The sequence below is a fragment of the Perca flavescens genome, chromosome 18, assembly GCF_004354835.1.
Source record: "Perca flavescens isolate YP-PL-M2 chromosome 18, PFLA_1.0, whole genome shotgun sequence".
NCBI lineage: Eukaryota > Metazoa > Chordata > Actinopteri > Perciformes > Percidae > Perca > Perca flavescens.
The window spans coordinates 19,136,925-19,163,555 of record NC_041348.1 but is presented as its reverse complement, the minus strand read 5'-3'; the positions used below and the strand labels follow the sequence as shown (position 1 = coordinate 19,163,555).

At 41.5% G+C, this 26,631-nt stretch overlaps 1 protein-coding gene across 3 annotated transcripts in view; it reads left to right on the top strand.

Moving 5' to 3' along the window:
- The first annotated feature begins 468 nt into the window (after positions 1 to 468).
- The window catches only part of stxbp5a (syntaxin binding protein 5a (tomosyn)), a 105,579-nt gene continuing 79,416 nt past the window's right edge, over positions 469 to 26,631 (top strand). For all 3 annotated transcript variants that reach the window (XM_028605794.1, XM_028605793.1, XM_028605792.1), the window contains exons 1-2: positions 469 to 980; positions 3,346 to 3,443. In XM_028605794.1, coding sequence (XP_028461595.1) covers positions 843 to 980; positions 3,346 to 3,443 — 236 coding nt within the window. In that variant the 5' untranslated portion in view covers positions 469 to 842. The remainder of the gene's footprint in view (positions 981 to 3,345; positions 3,444 to 26,631) is intronic.

Sequence of the window (26,631 nt, the reverse complement as noted above, 5' to 3'; positions counted from 1 at the left end):
AGTCCGGCACAGCAAGGTTTTATAGTCCACTTCCACTATCCACTGTGGTTTTGGGATGGCATGTAATATGGCGAACCTCTCACACAGGCAGAGGCGGAGTGGACAGGGCGAGGGTGTTGTGGAAAGAATGGGACCGAGCAGAGCACCCGTCTGTCAACTCGTCTGTCTCTACAGACACTCACAACGCTGCAGCATCCCAACATCACCAGGTGCAGTGGAGCAAAACCTACTATGTGTGCGTGCGAGAGAGGGAGGGGGGGGGGGGGGGTGGGCGTTGTCGCTGGGGGCAGATGAAAGGAGGAGAGAGAGAGAGAGAGAGAGAGAGAGAGAGAGAGAGAGAGAGAGAGAGAGAGAGAGAGAGAGAGAGAGCGCTGGCAAGGTGGCGGGATTTGTGTTGAAGCCTCTGCTCTGTCAGACATGCGCAAGAGCGTCAGCAGCAGCAGCACCAACACCACCGCTGCGCTGCGTTTCCGCCTTGGCTGAGCGGCGCACACAATCGAGAGGGGAGGGGAGGGAAGCCGAGAAGAAGAGTGAAGCCACCGAGACGCAGTGGGGCACAGCACGGACTCCAAGCAAATTACATTACCGACGCACCAATATCCAGGCAGCCCGTCTCCAAATTTACACGTCAACAAGCGACTTGTGCCGTGGCGCGCCAGAGCCTTTCAGCATGGAGACTGCGCTAAAAAACAAGCACTAAGATGTGAGATTTACGGAGGAAATCAGAAGAGAGAGCGAGCGAGCGAGCGAGCGAGCGTGTGTATGTATGTGTGTGCGAGAGAAAGTGGCTATCCCCTTTATCTGTTGCGGGTGATCTCAATTCTGTGCTCTGCAGTCTGAAAATGAAGAAGTTCAACATCAGGAAGGTGCTGGACGGCTTGAAAGAGGTGTCCTCCTCCACCCCGTCTGTCCAAGTGGGGCCACAGGAGAACCATCTGATCCAGGAGACCCTCCAGTCCGACCATTTCCAGCTCTGCAAGGTGGGCGAGCCTGATGGTTTTATGTTATACAGCTGTTTGCATCACGGTTGGCCCCTTTCGCATGTATTTTGTAATATTCACAGTTTGTGCATGCGCGTATCCCATCTCAGGATACAGCAGGTGCAAGTGAGCTCCACACAATACATTCATTAATCGGCAAAGCGTTTCTGCTCTGTGGTCTAGATTACAACGATCTCCTGCCGATTTAAGATTTATTTGACATCTGACAATAATCTCGTTTAGAAAGAGAATGATTGAAGCGCTCTGTGATTGTCCAAGCCACGGTAGGTAGCCTGTCACGCACCTAACTACAATGCGCATACTGTATGGCGAATGCGCTCTGGCGACAGGACAATACACATTAGTAAGTTCCTGTATGGATGCATGGATTTGTTATGTTATTTTACTCGGATATTTCTCAAAACCAACTAGATATTTCGGTTATAGCAATAGCATAGGACATCATCCTCTGTGAAAATACCATCGTTTGCTGTGTGTGTGCTTGGCATGAACTGTCATATTGAGGGGTTGGTCCAAACTGATCCCCTCTTGCATAATCTGCTGGGTTTGGTTTAGCAAAACGGTGGTTTCTAGTTAATGTATGTGTGCGTATGTGAGTGTGTGTCATCATCCTCTTTCGAGTTGTCTTTTTCCTCGCAGAGTCTCTTCATCCCCTTTGTCTCCCCCCTCTCATCCTCTCACACTCCTCTCTCTGTGGCTCTGTCACACACACACACACACACACACACACACACACACACACACACACACACACACACACACACACACACACACACACTTTACCCCAGATCATTGATCCATTGAGGACTGATGACGCCTGAAGTGAGTGGGGGCCTGTTTGAAAAAGAAAATGGCTTGCCATCCTACAACTGTCTCAGTTGGCCACAAAGATGGCCTGGGTTAATAAACACTCATGCAATTCACATATGCAATACACATTTTGTTTGCTGCATCTTAGCCCACTATAATGTTAAATCAGGATGTTCCCATGTGTGCCCCAATGGTTTGGTGTGGCCTTTTTTATAAACATCACTGTGTGCTTGATTTTTCCACATATTTAACCATAACTAGCTTGTTTGTGGATTCTTTAAAAAAAAAAATTAACTGTAGAATTACTCATAGTTCTATCAGGTATTTGTAGGTAAAATGTAGGCTTGTGCAGTTGTTTTTCTTATGGGACGTGATGCTGAAAGCAAAACCTTAATGTCTGGTATTGCTACCACAGCCCATTGCTATTGATAGTCTTCATGATATTTTACATGGTGTAGTCTCATGGAAATTTCATGCGATTGTTGACCTTGTCTGTTTAGAAGACACCACAACATATGTTGCAGAAGTCCAAGACTAGGGCAGTTGAACTTTATAAAACTGCAACCATTTAAGCCGTTGTCAGAACTAATACGTTAGAGTGCCTGAAGTAATACCTAGAAAACGTAATATAGAGTCAAGTCAACACAGCTGAGGGTCTAGGGGATATTGTGGTTGGAAAGACTAGCTCAGAGATTGCCGGTTTGATTGACACTGCAGTCTAAATATGTCTATCAACAGCCAGGCATCTGAGGGAAATCTCTCTGAACAAGACTCCATCCTACCTCCTGCACCTTCACTGTCTGTCTGGACAGAGACTCTCTGTAATGTTTCTCTGCAGAGAAGGCAGGTGTCTCTGCTGCACTGAGTGCTTCTTATGTAACATGCTTTAGCCTTCTGCCACTAAGCAAACAAATCCAACAGCCCACCACCAGCTGACTGATGTCATAAAGCTACAGTCACACACACACACACACACACACACACACACACACACACACACACACACACACACACAAATATACAAATATACAGAGGGTGGACAAAAAAAACAGAAAGACCTTACTGTACGTTACAGTGCACTCCAATAGATGGCCCATGAAACAAATCATAACCAAATGATCCTTATTAGTGTGTTTTCAGTGTTTTATATATATCCAGACTTCAGTGAAATCACGACTTCATGTGGGAAGCAGTGAGAAAAGGAAAACGAGATAAAAAGAGTGAAATGGGAGAGAAGAAATCTCAAAATAGGCCTGTGATCATAAAAGGATCCTAAATAGCGAAGCCAAATATCAGCTATCGAGAAGAATAGAGTAACGGTGCATCGAAAGAGCATTTGTTCTTCTCTTTCTTTTTCTCTTGTCTGTGACATTCAGGCTTTACATTTCTATTTCATAACACTTTCCACATCCATCTGGGCCATTTGTTTACCAAAGTCATGTGTGTGATATCCTTTTGCCAAAACAACACCCCTGCTGTGAAATGGAAATTGATAACGCATTCTCTTTTTTTCATCTTTCTGCTCATCTCTCAGACTGTCCGTCATGGCTTCCCCTATCAGCCATCGTCCATGGCTTTCGACCCCGTGCAGAAGATACTGGCCATTGGCACCCAGAGTGGAGCTCTCAGATTGTATCCTTTCACTTGTCATTGCCAATGTTATAGGTTACTGTGGCCTGTGGCAGCTCCTTTGGGTCCCTCCATCCCTGGGAGGCAGCAGCAGGTAAGTGAATAGATGTCTGAGCTGCCATAGTCAGATGTTGATGTGGGGTTTCAGTGTATTTTTAGAGCATGCTGAAGAATTCTCGGTAACAAGCTCCAGATGTTGTTGCATGGTAAGATAATGCTTAAAACATAGACCAAGAGCAAGCTCAACTCGGCATCCCTTGAATCCCACATTTTTGATGCTTTCACTGATAATGCCACACTGCTGCTCACACCTTTTAAATCACAAGAAATGTCATTGAAAAGTCCACATTTAGCCGCATATTGAAGTATGCGCTGCTATTGAGCTGGAGAAGTAAATGGTTGAGGTAGCTTGCGTTGGCTTCCTTGCAATATGAGGACGTTAACACAAACAGGGACAACAGCTTGTGATGAAATGGCACCGCGGGGAGTCGTATAGCTTCAGAGAATGCCCGCATACTCGCCTGTGTCAGGCTGCTTTTACAGGTCCTCCATGTATTCTCATTCCTGTCCGACAACCTTTGCCAGCTCATTACGGCGTGATGAAGAGCTGTCCACCTGGCTGTCTCTCGTTCCCACCTGCTGGCAGCTATGACTGTGACTCAGTCTCATTCACCTGCACTGGAGGGACGAGGACAAGAGAGTCTCTAAGAGACTTCTAAAAAGACAGCAGTGTTCAGTTCATACCTTCAGTATGTTTTCTGCTCTTTTAAAGCAGAGTGATGGAGACAGAAGAGCAAATGATGCAACACTTTTTCAGGAAATGACTGAATGTTCCTATAGAGTTACAGATTCAACAGCTGCTCTGCTTTGGATGAAGAAATTCATGGTTTCTGTCAGTGCTCCACTAGTCCACTTCCGGGATTATTCAGGCGCTCCGGAAATTCCGATGGATGTCTTTCATTTCAGCCGGATGTCCGGTACCTTCCGTTTTCTTTGTGTTGGCATTTTAAACTCCGGTCAATTTATGAGGACTATGGTTAACTGCTCCTCAGATCTCTGCAGGGTAAATCCAGACAGCTAGCTAGATTATATGTTGAGTCTGAATTGTGATTGGTTTAAAGAAATGCCAATAAAGCAGAGCACGTTCTTCTCCCATCCCAGAATGCTGTGTGGACTCGCCAGACCCTCCTTTTGCAGCGCTGTGGTGGAAGGTCTGGCAATGCGAGACTAGTGCTCCACATGCATTAGAAAATAGGAGATTAAATCCCTCCTCTGGTAGAAGTACTATGTCAGGGCTGATGCTTGAACTGGTTAATGGGGTTCATGTCTTGCTGGCTGGTACATTACTTGTGTGAGCTTCAGATTGGGTAAACTCAGTATAAAAAAAAAGCTTTACTCATGGTGTAAAAGAAGCCTATACCCAATCAGCTTAGAGATTGGAACGCATTCTACCTCAGACTATCCCGAGTTTGGCTGAAATTATCTTGTCAGATGGTTCCTACTGGCTGAAACTGGTCACTTTGAAATTGAATGAACAGAGGAATCTCTTGTGTTTGAGTGATGTGGATCAGATAGTCTTATCGGAGTCAGGAGAAGGTGAATTGGGAGTCATCCATCTATTCTTTGGTTCTGGTTCTCTTCCTTTGTCATTTGCTGTTTAGTCAGCCCTGTCTCTTTATCTGATGCCAACGATACCAGCGTGGCACAGATGAATGGAGATTATAATAGAGATTTCACGATTCATGCGTTGCTATGCTGCAGTTTGTGGGTTTTTCTGTGGTGTATTTTAGTCAATGTTTTATCAGGTTGCATCTTTTGTGAAAGACTTCCTGGCATTCCTGCGCCGATACTCATCTACATGTATGTCCTGGAGGTCATTATCTTGCAATGTACGGCTGACTGTGTCTGTGCATGCTTGTGTGTATGTGTGTTTGTTTGCCTGGCTGGCCTGCCAGGACATTTGGCTGCACCCCTCTGCCATGGAGGATTACAGGAAGTGGCAGATCAAGGGCCTCAGCCTGGCAGCGTGGCAGAGGACTGAGAAATACAGCAGGAACAGGAGGTGTGGGTGGATGTGTATGTGCTTGCGAGTGAATATGTGCGTACATGTCTGTCTGCGTGCGCGAGTCCTCCGAGGAGACGGCTGATCCCTCTAGCCACAAAGCCAATCACTTCTGTGATCCCCCCCCAAAATCGTCCCGTGTTTGATGCTTGCCACTGACTCTGCTGCTGCTTCCACTGTCCAGCTGGGAAGATGACAATGTCCCTTTGGTGTTGTCTGGAGGAGGCAAAAAAAGGGAATAGAGAAAGAGGGAGAGCCAGCGGAGAGGACAGGCCGATAGAACAGAGAGAGGGAATAGGTCTGAAAGAGTGAGAGAGGCAGGCTATCCCCTGCTTCAAGATCTAATGGCCAAGAATAGAATCCTTATTGATCTGTGTGTGGTAATGCACTGAGACAGATATGCCCAAGTGCACACACACTGCTGGCAATTGTTTTTCTGTACAATTTCTCAGCAGCGAAAAGAAGTTGTGAGCATTTAGAACAGGTTTCGCTGTGCAAGCAGTCCACGCATATTAGCTATCCATTGGATTAGCAGTGTAATTTAGAAAATAAGCAGAAATGCTGTGTTCGAAAATGCTGAATCATAAAAGCTTCTTTTCATTTTGAGTGTTAGACAAAGTGTTTGTGATAAGAGGTAGGGCTGCAGAAAGAATAAGGAACCTTCCTTATTTCTTTATTGTATGCCCCTTATTTCTTGAACAGACTGATCTGAATGTATCGCACTGATGCCACTTGTCGCTGTGTCTAATATGGCTCAAAGCCAACACAAGACTAGTAGTTTAATGGTTGTGCTGTTAACCAACATCAGCAGCAGGTTGTTGACACACAGCGTTGGTATTATAAAGCCAGCAACAACAGACAAAAAAGGTGGGCCTAATTAAACATAATGAGCTGCATCTGCTTATCAACCATATAATGTGATGATACTGTGAACTTCCATCAGAGCTAAAGATGATTTAAATTGATATCCATCAGCCTCTAGACAAAAATACTACATTAACCAAAGCATACAGCCTAATATAAAGGGGAAACACTTGCTACATTATAATCATAAACATAAAGGAAAGTCTCTGCTACGCCTTCATAATAAAGAAAAGGGGGAATTAGAATCACCATCAGTAACATGTAGGATGGGGATTGGAACCTCAGTCGTTTGCCAGTAGCAACCAAAATTAATCTGTGGGATTGACTATCAAGTGGTTTACTTCACTTATTCTTTGGTCCGATATTTCCTGTCTTAAATTGGGAAATCAGACTTTGCTAATTTTGGACGGTAGGCAAAGTTCTTGTATGCCTTTTTGTGTTAAAGCAATAGCAAATACTAATGCATTGGGGAGTTTGGCATCATTGTAAATAAAAACACATTTATTCCTCAAACTACAGTAAGGTATTTTATGGCAATGGTATTGAAGGAATTTAAAAAAAACTTAATAACCAGCTTTCCATTATTTGGACAGAATGCATTTAGAATATAAACAAGAGTTGTTGTTTTTTTCAACAGAAAAAAGTCACCACCCTTGATAATTGAAATTTATACTCTGCTGATTTAGTTTGTGTGTAAAAGAGAAGCATAATGTGGGTGGAAATTACCATTTTTGCCAGAGCACTACGTAATGGGAGATTCTGCTTCTCCCTGACAGAATACATGGTGCAGGGTCCTTATGGGATGATTTTGTCAGTTTACCGCCATCAAACTAGAGTCATTTGTATGTGTGTGTGTTTATTTGCTGGGTGGTCTGCAGCTGTGTGTGTAACAATGTGGCGGCTCATCTCTGGGGAGAGGCGGCTCTTTACTGGTAGTGGCCAGGAGACATGGCAGCACTATAACTCAGAGACTCCCTGTGAGCCGGCAATTGATCAAATTGTCACTCCATGCTCTGCCAGATTATCTCATCGGCAGGCGCAGGACATTACAGGACTCACACATACAAATGGGGGCACACACACACACACACACACACACACACACACACACACACACACACACACACACACACACACACACACACACACACACACACACCCAGAGTTATTATTTTATTTTAAGTCGGAGATGGCAGAGGTAACACACACATTTGTGCTTTCACACACAGGGACAGAAGCATATGATGGTTGATGACTTACACAAATGTTAGTGGATGTGCACACACAGATACTGTATGTGTACCAACACAGGAGGCAAATGTTTGGACAGAGGTGCACACATGTTTACACACACACACACACACACACACACACACACACACACACACACACACACACACACACACACACACACACACACACACACACACACACACACACAGTAACTGCTGTGACTGGCACTGGCCATGTGCAGCTTTTGGTCGTAGCACAGATTAACTATGACATATCTCCATCATTAATCTTCCTTCTGATTCACTCTGTAACTGTTCTACCCTCCAAGCTTTGTCTACAGTCACAGGAGAACCTTACTGAGCCATGAGTTCTCTGACTGGACTACTGAATGGAAATCGTTTTAAAGAAATAGAAAATGTAGCACAGCAGTATATTTTGGAATTTCATTGGTATAGAGATGCAACGATTAATCGATGAGTTGTCAACTTTTAAATTAATTGCCAACTATTTTGATAATCGATTAGTCGGTTTGAGTAATTTTTTTAAGACAAAAGTAAAAATTCTTTGATTCCAGCTTGTTAAATGAGAATATGTTCTAATTTCTTCTCTCCTCTGTGACAGTAAACCAAATATGTTTGAGACATCATCTTGGGCGTTTGGGAAACACTGATCCACATTTTTCACCATTTTCTGACATTTTATAGACAAAACAACTAATCGATTAATCGAGAAAATAATCAACAGATTAATCGACTATGAAAATAATTGTTAGTTGCAGCCCTACATTGGTATAGTACGTATAAATGAAGATAGAAAGATTGTACTGTAGCTTATAATCTCTACAGCTTCACAGTGTGTGTGCTTGCATATTTCTCTTTGTGAACAAACTTTGATGGGAATTTCAATGTTTGTTAGAAATCTCCAAAGAATTGTAATGTGATATAACTCTTGTTTTACAGAGAAGTTCACAGATGCCTCTAACAGAACACTGACTGTACATAATTCATACTGTATGTCTGTGATTATGGTAATGGTTTTCTGATTGTAATCAACGATTACAGAGGCTCTCTGGCTTCTTCTCTTTGCATGTCTTCAGCATCTTCAGAGACAGAGGGATAGTGAAAAAGTGTTTGCGTCAAGCTCTCTTTTGTTAAGTTTGTTGCTTAAAAGAGTGTGGGAGCTTCTTTTCAGGTCACAGATCATTTGTTTATTCATTTATTCTTCGTTCTGTTCGTCTGTTTTGTTTCATCTTTAATCGCTTCCGCATTTTTGCTCTTCTCATTGGGGTTGACTTCTAGATGTTCTCCCTAGTGCAGTCCATGCCTGGGGTTGTGTGTTTGTGTATGTGTTCAGTTATGCAATGCGCCAGAGCTTGGCGCTGACAGAGACAGCAACAGTCTCATCAAAGGAGTTAAGCTGCTGCCGCTGTGCACATGTATGATCAATGCAAGTCGTAATTTACCATACATCTGACAATGTTGCATCTGTGCTCCGGTGGTGATATCTAGGAAAAGTCATTACTTTGTCATTCCTGTGTCAATGGTTAACAGGTTAGCTAGCAGTAACATATGGGGGATGAAGGACTAGGAAAGAGGAGAGGTATCACAAAATCAAGAGGGATTAGTATCGCATCCTGGTTGACCTCATTTTACTTTTCACACACGCGGGACAAGGATTGGGGAAGAGAAAAGCTTGAAATGAAGTCATCTTAACGCGTCTGATGAGAGAGTTTAATGGGGTGTGTTTAAAGAGCTGCTGGTAGGGTTGAAAGAGTCTGCTTGTGTCGGCCAGATGGCTTCTTCTTTTTTTTTTTTAAATGGATACAAGTAGAGTCCGTAGTGAGGTCACCAGAGAGCTGGCTGAGGTGCGGCTTTCATGTCAGTTAAATGCAAATAAACTTTACGCCATTACTGGAACACACTATGTGTGCATGCCTGTGTCTGTGAATGATTGCACACGCGTACCTGTTTCACTGTAGTGAAGTACTCTTAATCAAAGACTCCTTGTGTACTGGGTTTCATGTTTCATGCTCTCCAAAAAGCACTCCACTGCCTCTGTTTGTATTTTTTTTTTTTTTTTTAGAAATGGAAAACAAATTTTGCTGCATCACTACCACAACAGTGCAGTTGCTGCCTCTCTCTGTCCAATATCCTGACAGTGTGTCCTGCTTAAGTCCTTTAGCCTTGACAAGTCCCAAATGGGATCTGGGTTTAGGATGATTAAAGTTGTGCTGCCATGTTGTTCTCTTAAATAATTTAGTGTACATTTAACTCCAGCTTTTACTCCTCTTGCTTCCTGTCCTTTATCTCTGCCAGCTCCTGTCTTGCCTGAAATGATAGTCCTGCGTGTTCAAGTGAGACACATGACTTTGAAGGTTACCAGTTTGACCAATGGAAACATACACATGACTGTGCCCGGAGGTCCCCCTGATTAGCTCTGTAGAGTTTAGCCATACCATAGACGACACTGGCTTAGCCACATCCTCCTCCCCAGCTCCACCCTCTTGTCCAATATGGTCACGTCCAGTTTCAAAAACCAAGATGGCCAAACTCGAGGCAGTAATCCTCAAACCAATGGGTGACGTCACTCCTGCTACGTCCAGCGTTTTTTACAATCTATGGTGAAAACAGCCGTCAGTGGGCACTAGATAGCAATGTGGGTAGCAATTTAGAGTTCTGGAACCAGGCTGAGATAACACACAGTTTAGACAATCTGGCTTAACTGTTGGCTTGTTCATATCCCGGCTGCACTTATTTCAATGTTAAAATGTTGCCTTGATCTTCAGTGAGTATAATGTTAGAGAAAATACAGAAGAGAAAAATGTAATAAACCAGAATTATCCTTTAGCTGTTTGGAGGTACTGATGATGGTGATGATTTTACAATAATTTTTGATTTCTGATTTCAGCCTCAAGTAACAATTTTGTGTGTAGTGTTCTTGGAAACAAACATGCTGCACACCTAAACCTTGTAGACAGTAACAACCAGGGTCACAGTGCTGTCAGCCTGTTGTGATTTATGACAGGGTTTCACACATCTGCATTTTCAGCACTGCTGGGGTCACTTGTGAGGACCATGTACCTACTGTATTGATTTGCACTCATATTAGTCCTCTATTGTAACAGCGCTGTCATGATCAAAGGGTTTGACCACTGCCCACTCTCCATACCACAGAGGTCCCTCATTGTCAAGAGTCACGTTTCCAAAGTAAGTGAGCATGTGCACTCAATTGAATTTGGTTTGTGTCACTGAGCACAGCGTCTGATTCAGGAGTTATGGTATGTGTACATCAGCAACACATGGTAAAACTATATCTTGTATTGATTTCAAATTGTGCTTCATTTATAAGTCTGAGGCTTTCATTATCATGACACAAGGAAATCTCCAAGGATTAAATGCTAGTACTTATAAAATCCTATATAAACGGCAGTTTCTTTACAAGTGTGGGAACTAAGATAAATGACCCAGGTTGCCCTTTGTCTATAAATAAGGCAGTGTAGTACTAGTTGTTGTTTGTGACTTGACCCTGAGCACATTATGGCATGCACTAGTAGCTCTTGCCTGTCCAGTTATGTAAATATCACTTTATCATACACACTAAATCTAGCGTCTCAGTGAAATGTCGCTGTCATGTATCAAATCATACATGACAGCGACAGAGAACTCGCCGCATTAGATTAATTTAAATACAGTTTTGAGGTTAAATCAGAATGTGATGTCTTTGAATTACCTTCAGTATCTGGTCTGTAAGCATGTGTTCGTCCATAGGTCTGGGACTGAAGCTTCATATGTTTGCTGCTGTCTAGAGAATAATTGAAATACAGAGTGAGACATAGTTTTAATATTGGAAAACGTCATAACTGAATAACTCTGTTATAACTGTTTATTCTCAAGGTGACCTAAATGAAAACACTGCATTTGATGAGCAGAGAAGAAGAAAAGAATTTCTTTTCAGGTGTTTGAATATAACATTAGTGTCAATGGCTGACACTTGGTGGTTTTGCTTGAGGTGTGGAAGTGTGGCAGGGTTAGGTCTAACGGTTGCTGTCAGGTTGGCACTGTCCCCATGGTGCTTGTAAGGGGACTGGCTTACAGAATGCAGTGAAGCACAAAGATTTTGTCATCTCGATTTTCTCCCTGCTCTTCATGTGACCTCCAGGTCTCAGCAGAGCCAAAGCGCTGAAATAACTGAAGTATTTCTCCCTTTTTTATTCTTACTCTACCTCATCTCCTGTTTTACAGCATGCTGCTTTTTAAGAAATCCCTTTTCAATTCACATTCCCAGAGATATAATTGTTTAGTTGTTTTAGGACTGTAGGATTTCTGTAATGGGATTTTACTTATTCTCTGTGCTCCTGGTCCCCCTGCTGATTCTCTGCAACTCATTATTTTTTGTCGAGCTGCTGTAATCTTCCACTCTGTCTCAGGGGGCTCTGCTCCCTTCTCATTTTAATGTTGTCATATATTTTCTCATGTTAACTTTCTTTTCTTATAATTTGTTTTCGTAACCTTCTCCCTTTCTATAACTATCGTTCTGTCTCAGTGTTGCAAGAGGTTCTTTTAATGTTCACCACATGCACTTAATGCCCTACCATGATGAATTAACTATAATTAATTAGCAAACATTAACGTTTACGTAACACATACAGTAGGTGGTATTAATATGATCCTTATCTTTGTATGATAAAGCATTACAGAGCTTATTTTGTTCTTAATTTATGCATTAAGGTGTGCCAATGTCTAATCAGATCATTTACGCTATGCATGTAGGGGTACTTATAGTGTAGCTGTTAGGATGTGATATCATGATGCTCTCCATAGATACGGTAAGCATAATGAATTGAGCAATTGCTGCACATGTCCACATGCATACTAGTTGAGGAGTTAAGCGCAAACCCTAAATCTTTGTGAAACCTGATTACAGGTCAAACAGGGGCTATTGAAGCGTTTGGCTAGGTTTTGTTGCCATGTCATGTAATCATCTTTTGTACTCTAGACCAGAGGGATCTTTTTTAGGCCAGGAACTCCTTAGTTGAAAGAGAGATAGAGTAGGGTTTCCCCACTACATTCGTATATTGTATAGTTTGTACAATTGAGTTAAACTGGGCCGAATAGATACAAATAAATGGTTATTATTTATAGATCATGTTTTAACGTTAAACGTACCATACGTGTACCTTCATGGTTGAATGCACTTACTGGAAGTTGCTTTGGATAAACGCATCAGCTAAATTACATGTAATGTAATGTAATACATGTGGAAGGCAAAGTTAATCCTTAAGCTTAACTGTAAGGCTTCCATAGTAGCTACCTTACCTATAGTGTGCTTATCTTCAATGTGTAAATAATTTTTTTTTCTCACATATAGGTCAAATTAATGACCTATTTTATAAAAAAATAATAATTCAAAAAGATATTTTTTTTTCACATAATTTGGCAGCCCCCCTGCACCAACTCTGAGGACCCCCTATTGAAGATCTCTGCTCTAGACTGAGAGCCAATAGTTTAAGTCCACCTTTGTTTGAATACTGCCTCCAATACATATACTGTACCTCCTATGCTTATTTTCTTATTCCCAACAGTCTGGGAATACATGGTAAGGTAACTGGTGAGAGGATCATACACCATTTACTGTTTTAATCTTGAAACAATATTTCACTTTGAGAAGTAAAATTCCTTGGAGTCAACATATTGACACCTTAACAATACCTATGACTGCAACAAAGAGGCAACTATTGCAAAAATCCAAATTCACGGTGTTTACAGTGGTGGTCATGCTGAAGACATTATGTAAAAATGGATCATCCATTTATTGTTTTCTTAAATCATAAATCATTCCTTGTTTGTTTTTCCAAAAACCTGAAGGTATCTAATTCACAATGATATAAAACAGAGAACCTGATTGACTGATATTATGTCACTTAGTCAGTTAGTATGGTATACTAGTTCAGGATAACATTGTGCCATTGCAACAACCCTTTTCTAAGCTGCTGTATGTTTGCAGTATAACAGGTGTGTTAAGAGACAGAGAGAGAGACTGTTCTGGTTTAAAGGCTTACAGGCGACCATGAGCACCTAATGACCATGGGCGGTGTAAATGGTTGGTTATGACCTTACTAAACGCCCTTATTCTGTCTGCAAGCTCCTCTACACACACACACACACACACACACACACACACACACACACACACACACACACACACACACACACACACACACACACACACACACACACACACACACATGCGCATACACATACACATACAGAGACAGAGAGGTTCCTGTGGTACCAGACCTTGAGGAATTGCCTGTCATTGTGTTTATGTGTGCAGAGATGAGGGTGTATGTGTATGCCAAGGCTCCTGCAGACATAGTATGTGAGTTTAGCAGTATACATACAGTAGGCATGTGTCCTTACCTGAGGTTCTACTTTTATGTGTAGTAGCCTCAGAAAGACCTTACTGTAATATCCAGCAAAACGTGCATCCAGGTGAACAATCTATTATGGCAGATACACACATTTTCTATAGTTTTATTCTTTCAAAGCTAAAGTTGCAGATGTAGTATAACACAATTTGAGTCTGACTGTTCTATTTCATGCTTTTTTACCTTCTTTGCTAAGGGGCTAATTTCTACATACTCAACTAAACCAACTCCAGCTGGAGAATATTAGTGTCTCTGTCAGCTGGAGCTAACAAGCCTACAAAGGCAGTGTGGCCATGTGGGTAATGTTGCTTATAGGCATATTAAGGAATACATACTGTACAATAACTAGATATTTCACTTGCTACTGTTTTAACTGCGCTAAATTCCCTCAAGCTGAGAAGAGGACTGCCCTCCTTGCAGCACATACACCTTGTTGCACGCTAAATATTAGCTAGTGTTTACATTTGTACACCAGTCCAAAATATGTGCTTATTATTATCGTAAGAAAATATTTGTTACAGTCATGGCTATGTTCTCCCAACAGAAATATTTCTCAAGGTGGAAAGACCTCTGAAACAACATTTTACTCAAACATTGCCCTTCAGATATCAGGGGTTTGGGCTAGGCTAGGCTAGACCACTTCTTTCAAATCTTAAGATGTCATCAAACTGGTTTAAGTCATCTTTTGGTTAAATCGGTTAAAAACCAAGCGAGGGCATTTAGAATTTTTATCGTCATTGCTGACATTTTTCATTTATAATTTATATAAAAACAGCTTTAAACCCATTTGGGTTTTTGGTGTTTAAATACTTTTAAAAGCTACTATAATGAACATTACCAATAGATAGCATGGCTACTTGTATGTGAAAAGAGTTGCTCGTAGTGATGAACCCCCAGAGGGTTATCGCGCACCTCTGTAGTTCCCCTCAGCTCTGTGGAGCTTTATAGCTTCTTTTAACGATATGTGACAACTTTACCACTATCTCTTGTTTGCTCCAAGACTCCAATTTTGGACGGAGAAGCAATGAACCGTACAAGAAATCACTTAAGCACAAATGTTTAATTGTTTTATTACTGTTGATGTCAGGGAATGTGAAGCCCAACCCAGGCCCAGACACCCCTATAAGTTTTAACACCCCGGCAGATTTTAAAGAAAGATCTGGTCTTGGTTTTTTTCATTTGAATGTACGCAGTCTTGTTCCTAAAATAAACATGTTGCGTATCTGGGCTCACTCTCCAGATGCTGATGTATTTGTCTTGTCTGAAACCTGGTTAAGTAAATTGGTTTCAGATAAAGAAATCAATATTAGTGGTTATAATGTTTTTAGGACTGATCGCCCTAATAGAGGTGGGGGTGTAGCAATCCACGTCAAAAATCAATATCAAGTTAATGTACTGTTGTCAAAATCATTAGTTAAACAGTTTGAATTTTTTGCCTTAGAGCTCGAAGTCTCTAAATCACTTAGTATAACGGTTGTTAGTTGTTATAGGACACCTTCAGCTGTTAGCGGTGCTCTGCCCTCCTTAATGCAACTCCTTTCTAATTTTAACTCTAAGGAACTAGTAGCCTTCGGAGACCTTAATTAGAGCTGGTTACAACCAGTATCTGATGATTTCAGAGCTTACTGTGATTCATTAAATCTTTTTCAGATTGTTGACAGTCCCACACGGCCAAACTTCAAAAACCCGGAAAAATCATCGCTAATAGATGTGATTCTAACTAACGTTCCTCATAAGTACTCAACTGCTTCCAAATTTGCAAACGACATCAGTGACCACTGCGTCGTAGCAACAGTTAGAAATTCTAAAATTAATTAAAACTAAACCACGCATTATCATCAAACGTAATATGAAGCACTTCTCAGAACAAGAATTCCTTAATGATTTATCGAACTATGACTTGGAAAAAATTAATGTCAGTACAGAAGTTGAAAGTACCTGGAACCTCTTTTGTGAGGGGTTTACCAATATAATTAATAAGTACAGAGTCAAAGGCCGAAACAATTGCTTGATCATAACGTGTCTAATGCAAAATTAAATTTTTATGCTGATGACACTGTACTGTATTGCTCTGCACCCACCGCAGACCAGACCCTCCCCCAGTTACAACTTGCTTTTAACACGCTTCAACAGAATCTTTGTGATTTAAAACTTGTTTTAAATGCAGAAAAAACTAAAGTCATGCTTTTTTTGAAATACGAAATCTAAATCAACTCTGCCTTCAATCCTCACTTCCCAAGGTACGAAAATTGAATGTGTTTCTAAGTACAGATATCTTGGTATTTTAATTGATGAATCTCTTTCTTTTACCTATCATTCAACAACTAGCAAAAAGATTAAAACTTAAACTGGGTTTTATTTCAGGATCAAATCCTGCCTTTCGTTCGAATCTAGAAAGAGGCTGGTCGCTGCCACTTTTATGTCTGTACTTGACTATGGTGATGTTTTATACATGCATGCTTCATCTCAAAGTTTACATGCACTGGACGCTGTATACCTCTCTGAGGTTCATCACTGGTCTGAAAGCCCTCACTCACCATTGTGAACTGTATGAACGTGTTGGATGGCCTTCTCTATCAACACGGAGACTTCAACACTGGCATATCTTTATATACAAGGCTATTTTAGGTCTCCTTCCATCCTACCTTTTGACCTATATCAGTGTAAATTGTACCGGGATCTTTTCCTTCTGTCGGTTCCAAAGGTTAGAACTGAGCTGGGGAAAAAGGCCTTTAAGTTTGCTGCTCCCTCTACATGGAACAAGTTACAGAAACCCATGAAACTTACTGAGCTGGTCTCATTGGTTGCTTTTGAGAGGATGTTGATTGACTTGGAGGCAGCCACATCTGGCTGTAGGTGTTTTGCCTGATGTGTTTAGGATTGTGGTTGACTTTGAAGGACTTGCTGTTTCAGTTATTTTATATTTCTAGTGTTTTTGTGTATTTTGTGTTTGTATGTACTGTATGTGTGGTTGTACTGCTGCCTATCTTGGCCTGGACACTCTTGAAAAAGAGATTTTTAAAATAAAATAAAATAACACTTTCGTTTAGGTTTTCTGGCCCACAACATTATTGTTTTGCTTTATTCTCTCATCACAATGTTTTCAGCTGAACCGGGCAGCTCTGAAAACCAGCTTTCCAGCACTAAACGGCAGTCAGATAAACTTGGCGACTAGCCGATGAACATAGTGGAGCATTTAGAGCCAGATATTTCCTTCAGGAGTTAAAAAGTGCTAATATGTCAGTGTTGGACTAACAGCTTGTTTCCGCTGCCCACACAGCCTGATTATTGCAGGTTTAAACAATGTGAATTTCAAATTGTCCAAATTCACTTAACTGTAGAGGAAACAGTAATTCATCCTACGAGATTGTTATATAATTTGATTTTTGGGAGAAATCTTGGATGTATCAGTAAACAAACTGGTACACCACAGTGCTTGAAGCAGCTTCAGCGCTTGTTGAGGACTGTGGGTGTGTGGGTGTGTGGGTGTGTGGGTGTGTGGGTGTGTGGGTGTGTGGGTGTGTGAGTGAAAATGCAGCTGAAGTCATTGCGATCACAGCCTCACTTTGGGATCTGCCCTTATTTTGTCTCCCTCGACTGGCAACCCATCATGGGCCTGCGGTGTTTCTGTACTTTCTCCTCTTGCTGACAGTGGCATCACAAACAAATTTCTGAAGAAAAAAAATCCTCAGCTCAAGAGAGAGGGCTTTAAATATCCACTCAGTGACTTAAAGTGCTTATATTATGCTCATTTTCAGGTTCATAATTGTATTTAGAGGTTTTACCAGAATAAGTTTATGTGGTTTAATTTTCAGAAAACACCATATTTTTGTTGTACTGCACATTGCTGCAGCTCCTCTTTTCACCCTGTGTGTTGAGCTCTCTATTTTAGCTACAGAGTGAGACATCTCACTTCTGTACCATCTTTGTTGGGAGTCGCACATGCTCAGTAAGTACAGCTAGCTAGTCAGTTGCAGAGTATGAGGGAGTGCCATGCTAGCAGCTAGGCGAGCATTATAACATGTGTTACAAAGGGATGCACATTCATCACGGAAGTAAAGGCTGGACTACAACATAGAGTTTGGAGCAGTTTGTGAACAGTGTTTTCTCTGGAAGATGTTAAGTGCCTTTCGGGTGGATTTTGGGCTTTTTCACTTTGTAAACCTATAACGTGCACAAAAAGATGTATAACACAATAAAGGAAAGGGGAAAAGCCAAAAAGCATAATATGAGCACTTTAAGCCTCACTGCTGTCAACCTAAACAGATGACATTTTGAATTGGACTTTCCTTGAGTAAAGCCAATGTCCTAGACTAACTTTAGCTGGCTGAGGCTGTGATTCTGCCCAGAATTTGGCAGCATATTTACTTTTCAATAAGAGCTACGCAAATCTTGACATTTGTCGTCTTCCGCCCTGCTGGTAGCTGCGATGATGTTTATCCACCTGTTGCTCCTAGGCTGCCCTTTCGTATGCTGTCATGCTGAGCGCCTGCAGGGAAGACACACATGTGTTGCATGACATGATGATTCAGGCTTTAATACCCTGCCACATGGCTGTCATGCGCACAGCCCTTCCCCCCTCCTCAGCTCTCAGCCTGTTGGTGTGTGTGATATACAGTAGGCCTACAGTATAATTAAGTATGAGTGTGTTTAATGTCCAGCATGTGTGTGTCTGTGTGTGGAACGTGACTGGCTGAGGGGCTGTTTGTGCTTTTCCGTCTGATTGAAGCAGAATGTGGATTATGTTGTGATGTGTGATGTGGGAATAGCGGGGGAGGGGCAAAAGGGCTGAAACAGACATCTCAGGACTTGAGAGGATGTAAGGGGGAGGAGGATGGGGGAGAATAAGAATTGAGTTAAACTTACTGTATGTATGTTTGTCCAGAGACAAAGATGGTACGTTGTGTCTGTTTGCTTTAGCATCATCCAGAGTGGGAGTTGGCAGACTCAGCAGGAGTGATGTCCGCTGTGATGCTGGAGACTTCTAGAATATCTCAACATGGTGCAAATCTGCAAAGATACAAATACCTAAAAGTGCTACAGATGTGTCCTTGGTTTGTCATTCAGTGCAGCACAACCAGGCCTGAATTTCTACAGCTGTAGCCAGGAAACAGGAGGAAAAGCAACAGGAAGAGTGGAGGGATGAAATCGCCGCAGACTGACAAAGTTGGATCTAAGTTTAGAAAAGTGAAGAGGAGGAAGAGAAATTAGAAGGAGATAGAGTGTACTGTAGGAGTGTCTGCATATGGAGGGGAGCCAAAGTGGTCATAGCCATTCAGCTCTGTGATTCAGAGCCCTACTGTTGTGTGGGAAGGATTTACAGAGATTGGAAGGGCAACAATTGGCTCCTGACCCACTTGTAATCAGACCGCTGTCCAAGCAGAAGCCACCACACGTTGATTTTTTGCCCGCTATATGAGCAGGACGAAGTGTCAGACCCCTAGGAGGTGGGAGACGCCCATTATTTTTTACCCAGCACACGGAGCACTGCAGATCCCCCCATGTCTCTACTAAACCACATACAAAGCATTGCATTTCTACTTCTTTGGTCCATAACATAATAATGACAGCCTGTGTAGGAAAGGACAACCTTGCAGCTTGTGCATCACCACTTTTATTTCAGTGATGAAGCAGCTAATTTGTTTGATAAGCCAGAAGCCCTTGCCATCTCCCAGACACCAGCGGGAGTGAATGATGAACAAGCAGTGTGAGAGGTCTCAGCTAGCCGTGCCACTAGGCCCCCATTAAGCCTTGACTGGGGTCTATTGCCGTGATTTCTCTTCCTGTCTGGTGCTTGGCAACACTTTTGCTTTCACATTAGACTAGGGTGTCGATGATTGCTGATAACACGATGAGGGAGGACAACAGTGAGCACATTAACCCTGGCTGGCACTGCCGCAGACCTGACAATATTAGCATCTTGAGAGATAACACATGCTGTTAACCCGTTTGCTGACAGTTAAGCCACAGACAATAAAGCAAGGACTAGCTTTAATGTAATTGGCTATACTGTGTGCTTCATTGTCTTATACTAAGATGACATTGTGGGAGAGATTTCACCTTCACTCTCAGTAGGCAGTTCTCTGCACCAATCAGCAGCTGGCCTCTGGTTCTCATTTTTAGAAACTGTTGCTGCATTGCCATGCATTTTTAATGGCTGAGACCATTGTAGCAGGCTGTGTTATGAGTGTGTGCATTTAATGTATGTGTGTCCTTTGCGAGTGTTCATGGGTGTTTGTACATAACTTGTGTGTTCTGTGTGTTTGAGGAAGCTTGAGCTTCATTATGTGGAAAAGAACCAGGAAGAGGCAGTTGTGTGTAGCTGTCTATATATATATATATATATATATATATATATATATATATATATATATATATATATATATACCTAACAAAATTATAAACCCAACACTTTTGTTTTTGCCCCCATTTTTCATGAGCTAAACTCAAAGATCTAAGACTTTTTCTATGTACACAAAAGGCCCGTTTCTCTCAAATATTTTCACAAATCTGTCTAAATCTGTGTTAGTGAGCACTTCTCCTTTGCCGATATAATCCATCCACCTCACAGGTGTGGCATGTCAAGATGCTGATTAGACAGCATGATTATTGCACAGGTGTGCCTTAGGCTGGCCACAATAAAAGGCCTCTCTAAAATGTGCAGTTTTACTGTACTGGGCGGGGGGGGTCTGAAAACCAGTCAGTATCTGGTGGTGTTAGGGTTAGGGTTAATCCGTGAAGAGTGTATATATGTGTGTGTGTGTGTGTGCGCACCTCTGTCAGCATATGCGTACATTTGTACATGAGCATCAATTTCCATTTGGGTTTGTATATGATGTTGTTTGCTTACAGTGATTTGGAGACTGACGTGATGCGACAGCTTTGGGACTCAGACACACACCCTAAATCATTTTGAATAAGACCTGTGGTGCTCAGATTTTTCTCCCTACTAATGCATCCATGGCTCCTGTGCAACTTGCATGCTTTAAAAAGATTGTCCAAAACAAGATCTTTTACAAGATTATAGACCCAATGTCAGTTCACATTTTATGTTTTTTGTTGTGAAAAATATCTTCCACCTTGGTCCTGTGATACATATATTGCATATACTGCATACACACAACAATAGGTTGAAAGAACTTCAGAAACATAATACTAGATACTCCCTTATCTTTACAGCAAAGAACAACAAGAAAAATATGTATTACAGCTTTAATTAATCCAGTATAATATAGTGTTAGCCAGTTCATAAATATGATCTCTTAATCCTCATCTATTTTAGTTCTTTGAACGCAGGGGGCAAATAAATTAGTTAAACTTGAAAGCAGTTATCTTGGATGACTGCAGGCTCTCGTTTTGGAACACAGTATGACTAGAGAACCGAAACAAGGATTAACTGTCATTTGATTGACTTGATTGAACGAAGTAATTTTAAGCTATCATTAATTAAATAGATAATAGACCTTATAGACAAAATCTTTTTTGGGTAAAGCTGCTGTATATGTAAAAAAAAGCCTTTTGTGTCTCCAGAGGGAGTTTTGTGAAATCTGATAAATTGCCTCAAGTGATGTCACTTAAAGTTTGACTACAGTTTTGAAAATGATAAAAATCTTAGGGTGTGGAGCTAGAAAGGAGTCATCTTACCAGACCTCTGTAGCCTGCTCCTTGTCTCTGTTTGATGCTACATTATGCTACATTAGCTGCTCTGTTTGATGCTACATTAGCCACGACTAGCATAACACATCTGAATCTCTGACCAAACTGTTGGTGGTCATGTTGCATATTGGATAATGTAGGCACCATCCAGGTATTGACTAGGGAGAATAATGTGTGGAATAAAAAAGATGATATCTCTGGTTCTGCTGCATCAATTGTGATATTTATTTTTAAACTGTCAATTGTTAGTCCGACAATGTTATTGCAATGCTAAATGGAATACTCTAGTTCAGTTGTTCTTTTGTTCTTACACTTTGAGTCTGTGCTTTTTGATTGTGTTGCATTATAAAAAAAACGTCATTTTCAGAATTTTTGTCCACTTCATTGAGGAGCAATATTATATGGATGTGGCAAAATATTAGGAATACTTTACAGTATAATGCTCACCAAAAATCACAACTGAAAAAGCAGCTTGTTATTTTAATAGCTTTAATTGCAGTACTTGGATCAATTGCATTTATTTCAAAAGTCATCCTTATAAATACATTTGACTTTACTTTTCCTTCCTGTTCTCTTTTGGGCAGAGGTGGAGAAATAAAACTACTCCCATGGAAATGTCTACTACTAAATTTCTAGAGAGGACAAGACCAATAGAAATAATAACAAATACATCTGTGTACACACAGACACACACACACTCACACAGTCATATGTTGTCCTGGTTTCAAAGAACAGTACCAGTGAGGTGCCAACACATAGGAGTCACGTTATTGCCAGTCATGTGTATGCACAGCTCACAAACGGGTGTAGTTACAATATACGTTTGTGTGTGCTGAATATCAGCCGTCATGGTTGGGCTACCTAGCAGACACCCTGGAGAAGCGATGGAATATGAGGGAGGAGGAAATAAGAAGAGAGAGAGAGATCAGAGAGAGACGATAGAGATGAAAATGACAGAGATTGTACCAGCAAGAGAGGCGGAGGGTCGACTGAGGGGATTAGTAGCAGAGCGAGGAAGATGCTCTTTCTTTTTCTTGCTCTCACTCCTTCGCTCTTTTTCCTCTTCCACACGCTATAAGCACTTTGCCTGACACACAGTGATGAAACCTGTCCTGTGTGCCCTCCACACTGCATGCCACATGTATATAAACACAATAACGTTCACAAGCAGGGACAATCCTTTTGACTTATGTAACTGCCTTTGTTGCACTATGCATTCACTATAGACCCATCCCTCTGAAGGCCTGTACGTATATGGTGTTTGATGAGATGACGTTTGTGTCTTGCCTCTTCCCCATCCTCTCTCTTCTTTCTCAACTGGACAGTTATAATCCATAGCACTACAGAAATAAAGTAACACAAACATGTAAGTAAGGTGGTGTTTGTGTGTGTCATAGGCGCACATTTTTATACTGCACAGATGGACTAGTGAGTCATCAAAGCGCTGTTGTTTAATCAAGTGCGTGGTGTGTTTGTCTGTGTGAATGTGTGTTCTTTTTATTAGTCCTGTCACTCAGACAGAAGGTCCTCCTTTCTGCACTCCTGAATTACTTAATCCAATCTAATTCATCACCTGCATTAATCCACTGTCCCTGTTTCTCTGCTGTCCAGCCCCTGTCTGTTCCCCTGGCATACTCGTGTGTGTGTGTGTGTGTGTGTGTGTGCACGCGCAACATGTTGAAATAATTTCCATCATTACGACATGCTAATCTGGTATTTTATAGTTTAAAAATGTGCATGTGCTGTATTTAAATAAGATGTACTGTGTCTAATACTATTGCAGTGAAAAGAAGGATCTCTGTAGAAAGTCATTTACAAGTGTGTAAGGGGTCTTTTCATCCTTTCAAAGTATTAATATGATTCTCATATGCTTACATTCATCCAAACACCCATACCACTTGTTTTGGTCAGGGTTGGGATTTTAGTGCATTAACTAGAGCAGTGTTTTTCAACCTTTTTTGAGCCACGGCACATTTTTTACATTCAAAAAATCCCACGGCACACCACCAACCAAAAATTTTACAAAATGACGCATTGTAGCCTAATAAGATCAGAATCTGCATTTTTCATTCATAAAAATGTATCCATTGCTTTTGCAGGCTTACATCAATGATCTCGGCCCTACACACACCATAAATCAACGTGCTAACCAAATATTCACATTTCTATTACTAATAAATACTTTGATAATAGATGCATAAATTCCAATGTGCTGTTTCAAATTCAGTGTCACTTTTGAAGATGCAACATATAAGGTAAACTCACAGCCCCATCGCTGTCATGACAGTAAAAACAAATATATATTTTTTTATTATTGTATTTGTATATTATTTTTTTAACTGCTCTTTATTGTTTCATGTAAAACACTTTGAATTGCCTTGTTGCTGAAAGGTGCTGTAGAAATAAAGTTGCCTTGCCTTAGAACCTCAGCCTGTCAGTCAGTCCCCAGGGCAGAGAAACCACTCCTTGTGCCTGGCTGCTTTGCTCCGAGGAAGTGTAACGTCAACAGCACCGCGACCGCTTTTGGCTCGCCATTAATCTCATATCACAGCAAACTCTGTCTGCATTAAGTTATGAAAAACTGTAATCACACTTAAAAACAGTTTATCTGCATTTCCGTGACTCACTGTGACTTCAACAAAACTGCAGAGCCCACGTAGTTTGCACCGTCTGCAGCTCTGCGTGTGTGCAAGTGTGTGTGTTTGTGTCAGAGCTCTGCTCTCTGTCCATTTTGACAGATAAGCTTGAGCTTACGCGCTCTCAAGTACCGAAATTTCAAGGTTTAACGTGTAAAAAAGGGGGCAAATTTACTGGTCGCACATGTGAGACTGGATGTAAAATTCAGTCGCACACTCTCAAATTTTGGTCACAGTCAGGAGCCCTGCTGGCAGTAATTCTATTGTCTTAAATCAACAAGGTCATTATTGCGCTATACTGTCACCTACTGATACAGAATAGTATTTAATTTATCTGCAAGTCATCATATTGCAGGCACAGATGCGCAACAATGGCAAATTATTTGCAGTAACTCAATAAAAAAAGTTGTTGGACCAATTAAGTAAAATCTGATAATTTCTCACCGCAAACAGGGCGATCTCTCACGGCACACTAGTGTGCCGCGGCACAGTGGTTGAAAATCATCGAACTAGAGGATAATTCTTCATGTTTTTCATGACCCCTTGACTTTTCCTCAGGCCAAATGTTTTACTTGTACAGGAGTAATATAAACATCAAAAGACGAGGCTAGATTGCCATCACAATTGCAATGCAGAATAAAGGCCCTGATATATGCCAAAATGGACATCCCCAGAAGGGTGGACAACAGACATGCTCACAGATCTGTTTACGCTACGTCTCGCCGTTGGTGCATCAGTCTGCTTTTTTGCTATTTTTTTTGCCATTTCTTTAGGTGTTTAATTCGATAGGACAGCTTAGACATTAAATGGTAGAGAGATGGGGAATGACATGCAGCAAAGGGCCCCAGGTTGGAACCGAACCCGAGGCTGCTGCAGCGAGGACTCAGCCACTCTGTATGGTCGCACACTCTACCAGGCGAGCTACCCAGGTCCCCCCAGTCTGCACAATCTTAAATGTTGCGTATTTTCAAAATGTATGCCCATGTCTGCAAGGGGCTTAATGAAATATACGTCATGCAGAGGCAGACCCTCACAGCGATTTAGACGAAAGCATAATTTGTGCCCCGTGCACCAAAGGGAGGAAAGCATCTTGAGCTTAATGACCCCTTAACCCTTTATGTAGTGCCATCATGCAAATTGTACCTAATTTTTACTATTACTTGTGTGGCTCTAACAACAGCATATCATCAGTATGATGTTTGTTCTGCCAACACTTTTTGTCTTTTGTTCTTCACACTTGACAAATATATTTCATTTATTTCTGTTTTCCATCTTGCTCGAGGACACTTCAGCAGTGCAGATGCTCACCAACACAGGGCCTTCAACCTCTGTCCTCCTGCTGAAGGACATCTTCTTGCTTATGCCACCCAGCTGTCCTTTGTGTGCATGTGTCAGAGATCAGGGTAGAGAGAAAATGCAGATGCTTTACAAAGTGCAACCCACCAGTGTGTGTGTGTGTGTGTGTGTGTGTGTGTGTGTGTGTGTGTGTGTGTGTGTGCTAGTTCTCTGGCAGCCTCCAGTTTAGTGCTGGTTATACTTGGCCTTCAGTCTCGCATTAATCTAAGAGCAAAGGACAGCACTCCGATTAATATTTTATATGCTGCATGACACTTGGCAAGACGCCCTTCTCTGGCGTGCTATTGGCAAAGTGACAACCATACAGTGTACCAACGGTGTATCTAATTAGTCCAAAAGCAGACACAACAGAATTCATGCCAGCATGGAGTGCTGTATAGATAACTCAATCCATCAGTTTAAATATATCTATCGATGCTGGTGTTGTAGTTCTGTAATATGATGGTATCATTAAGAAGATGCATACAGAAATTAGCAATCTGGTATGTTTTTTTTCTGACTCTAGTGTCTGTTTTCCTCTTCTAGGTGAGTCTCTCTCAATGTTACCTTTCATTTGACTTCCCTAACTATGCTAATGAACCAGTGTGTGAGTAAGCACAAAATCAGACTAATCCTACCTTGACTGATTCTAGAAATACTATCCTATTCTCTTTCTCGTACGGCATTTCTGTGCACCGATTTGTAGTTTAACATTCAATCTTTTACACACACACCAGTTACTGAGGTGTGTATACAGCCAATCATGTGTTACTGCACGGCTGGCATTATACTGACTCTTGCTGCGCTGGCAGCTTACAGGTACCTGTCCTTGAAAGTAGGCCTGACTCTGCATTGGTTGGCACATTGAAACGCATTAGAGGCCAACGGTGGCTAATCTCCCGTGGTCCTACCTTTGAAAAGATTTGTTTGATATCAGTGCCAGAGGGTGCATGTGTGTCAGGAGAGAAGAGGGAACAC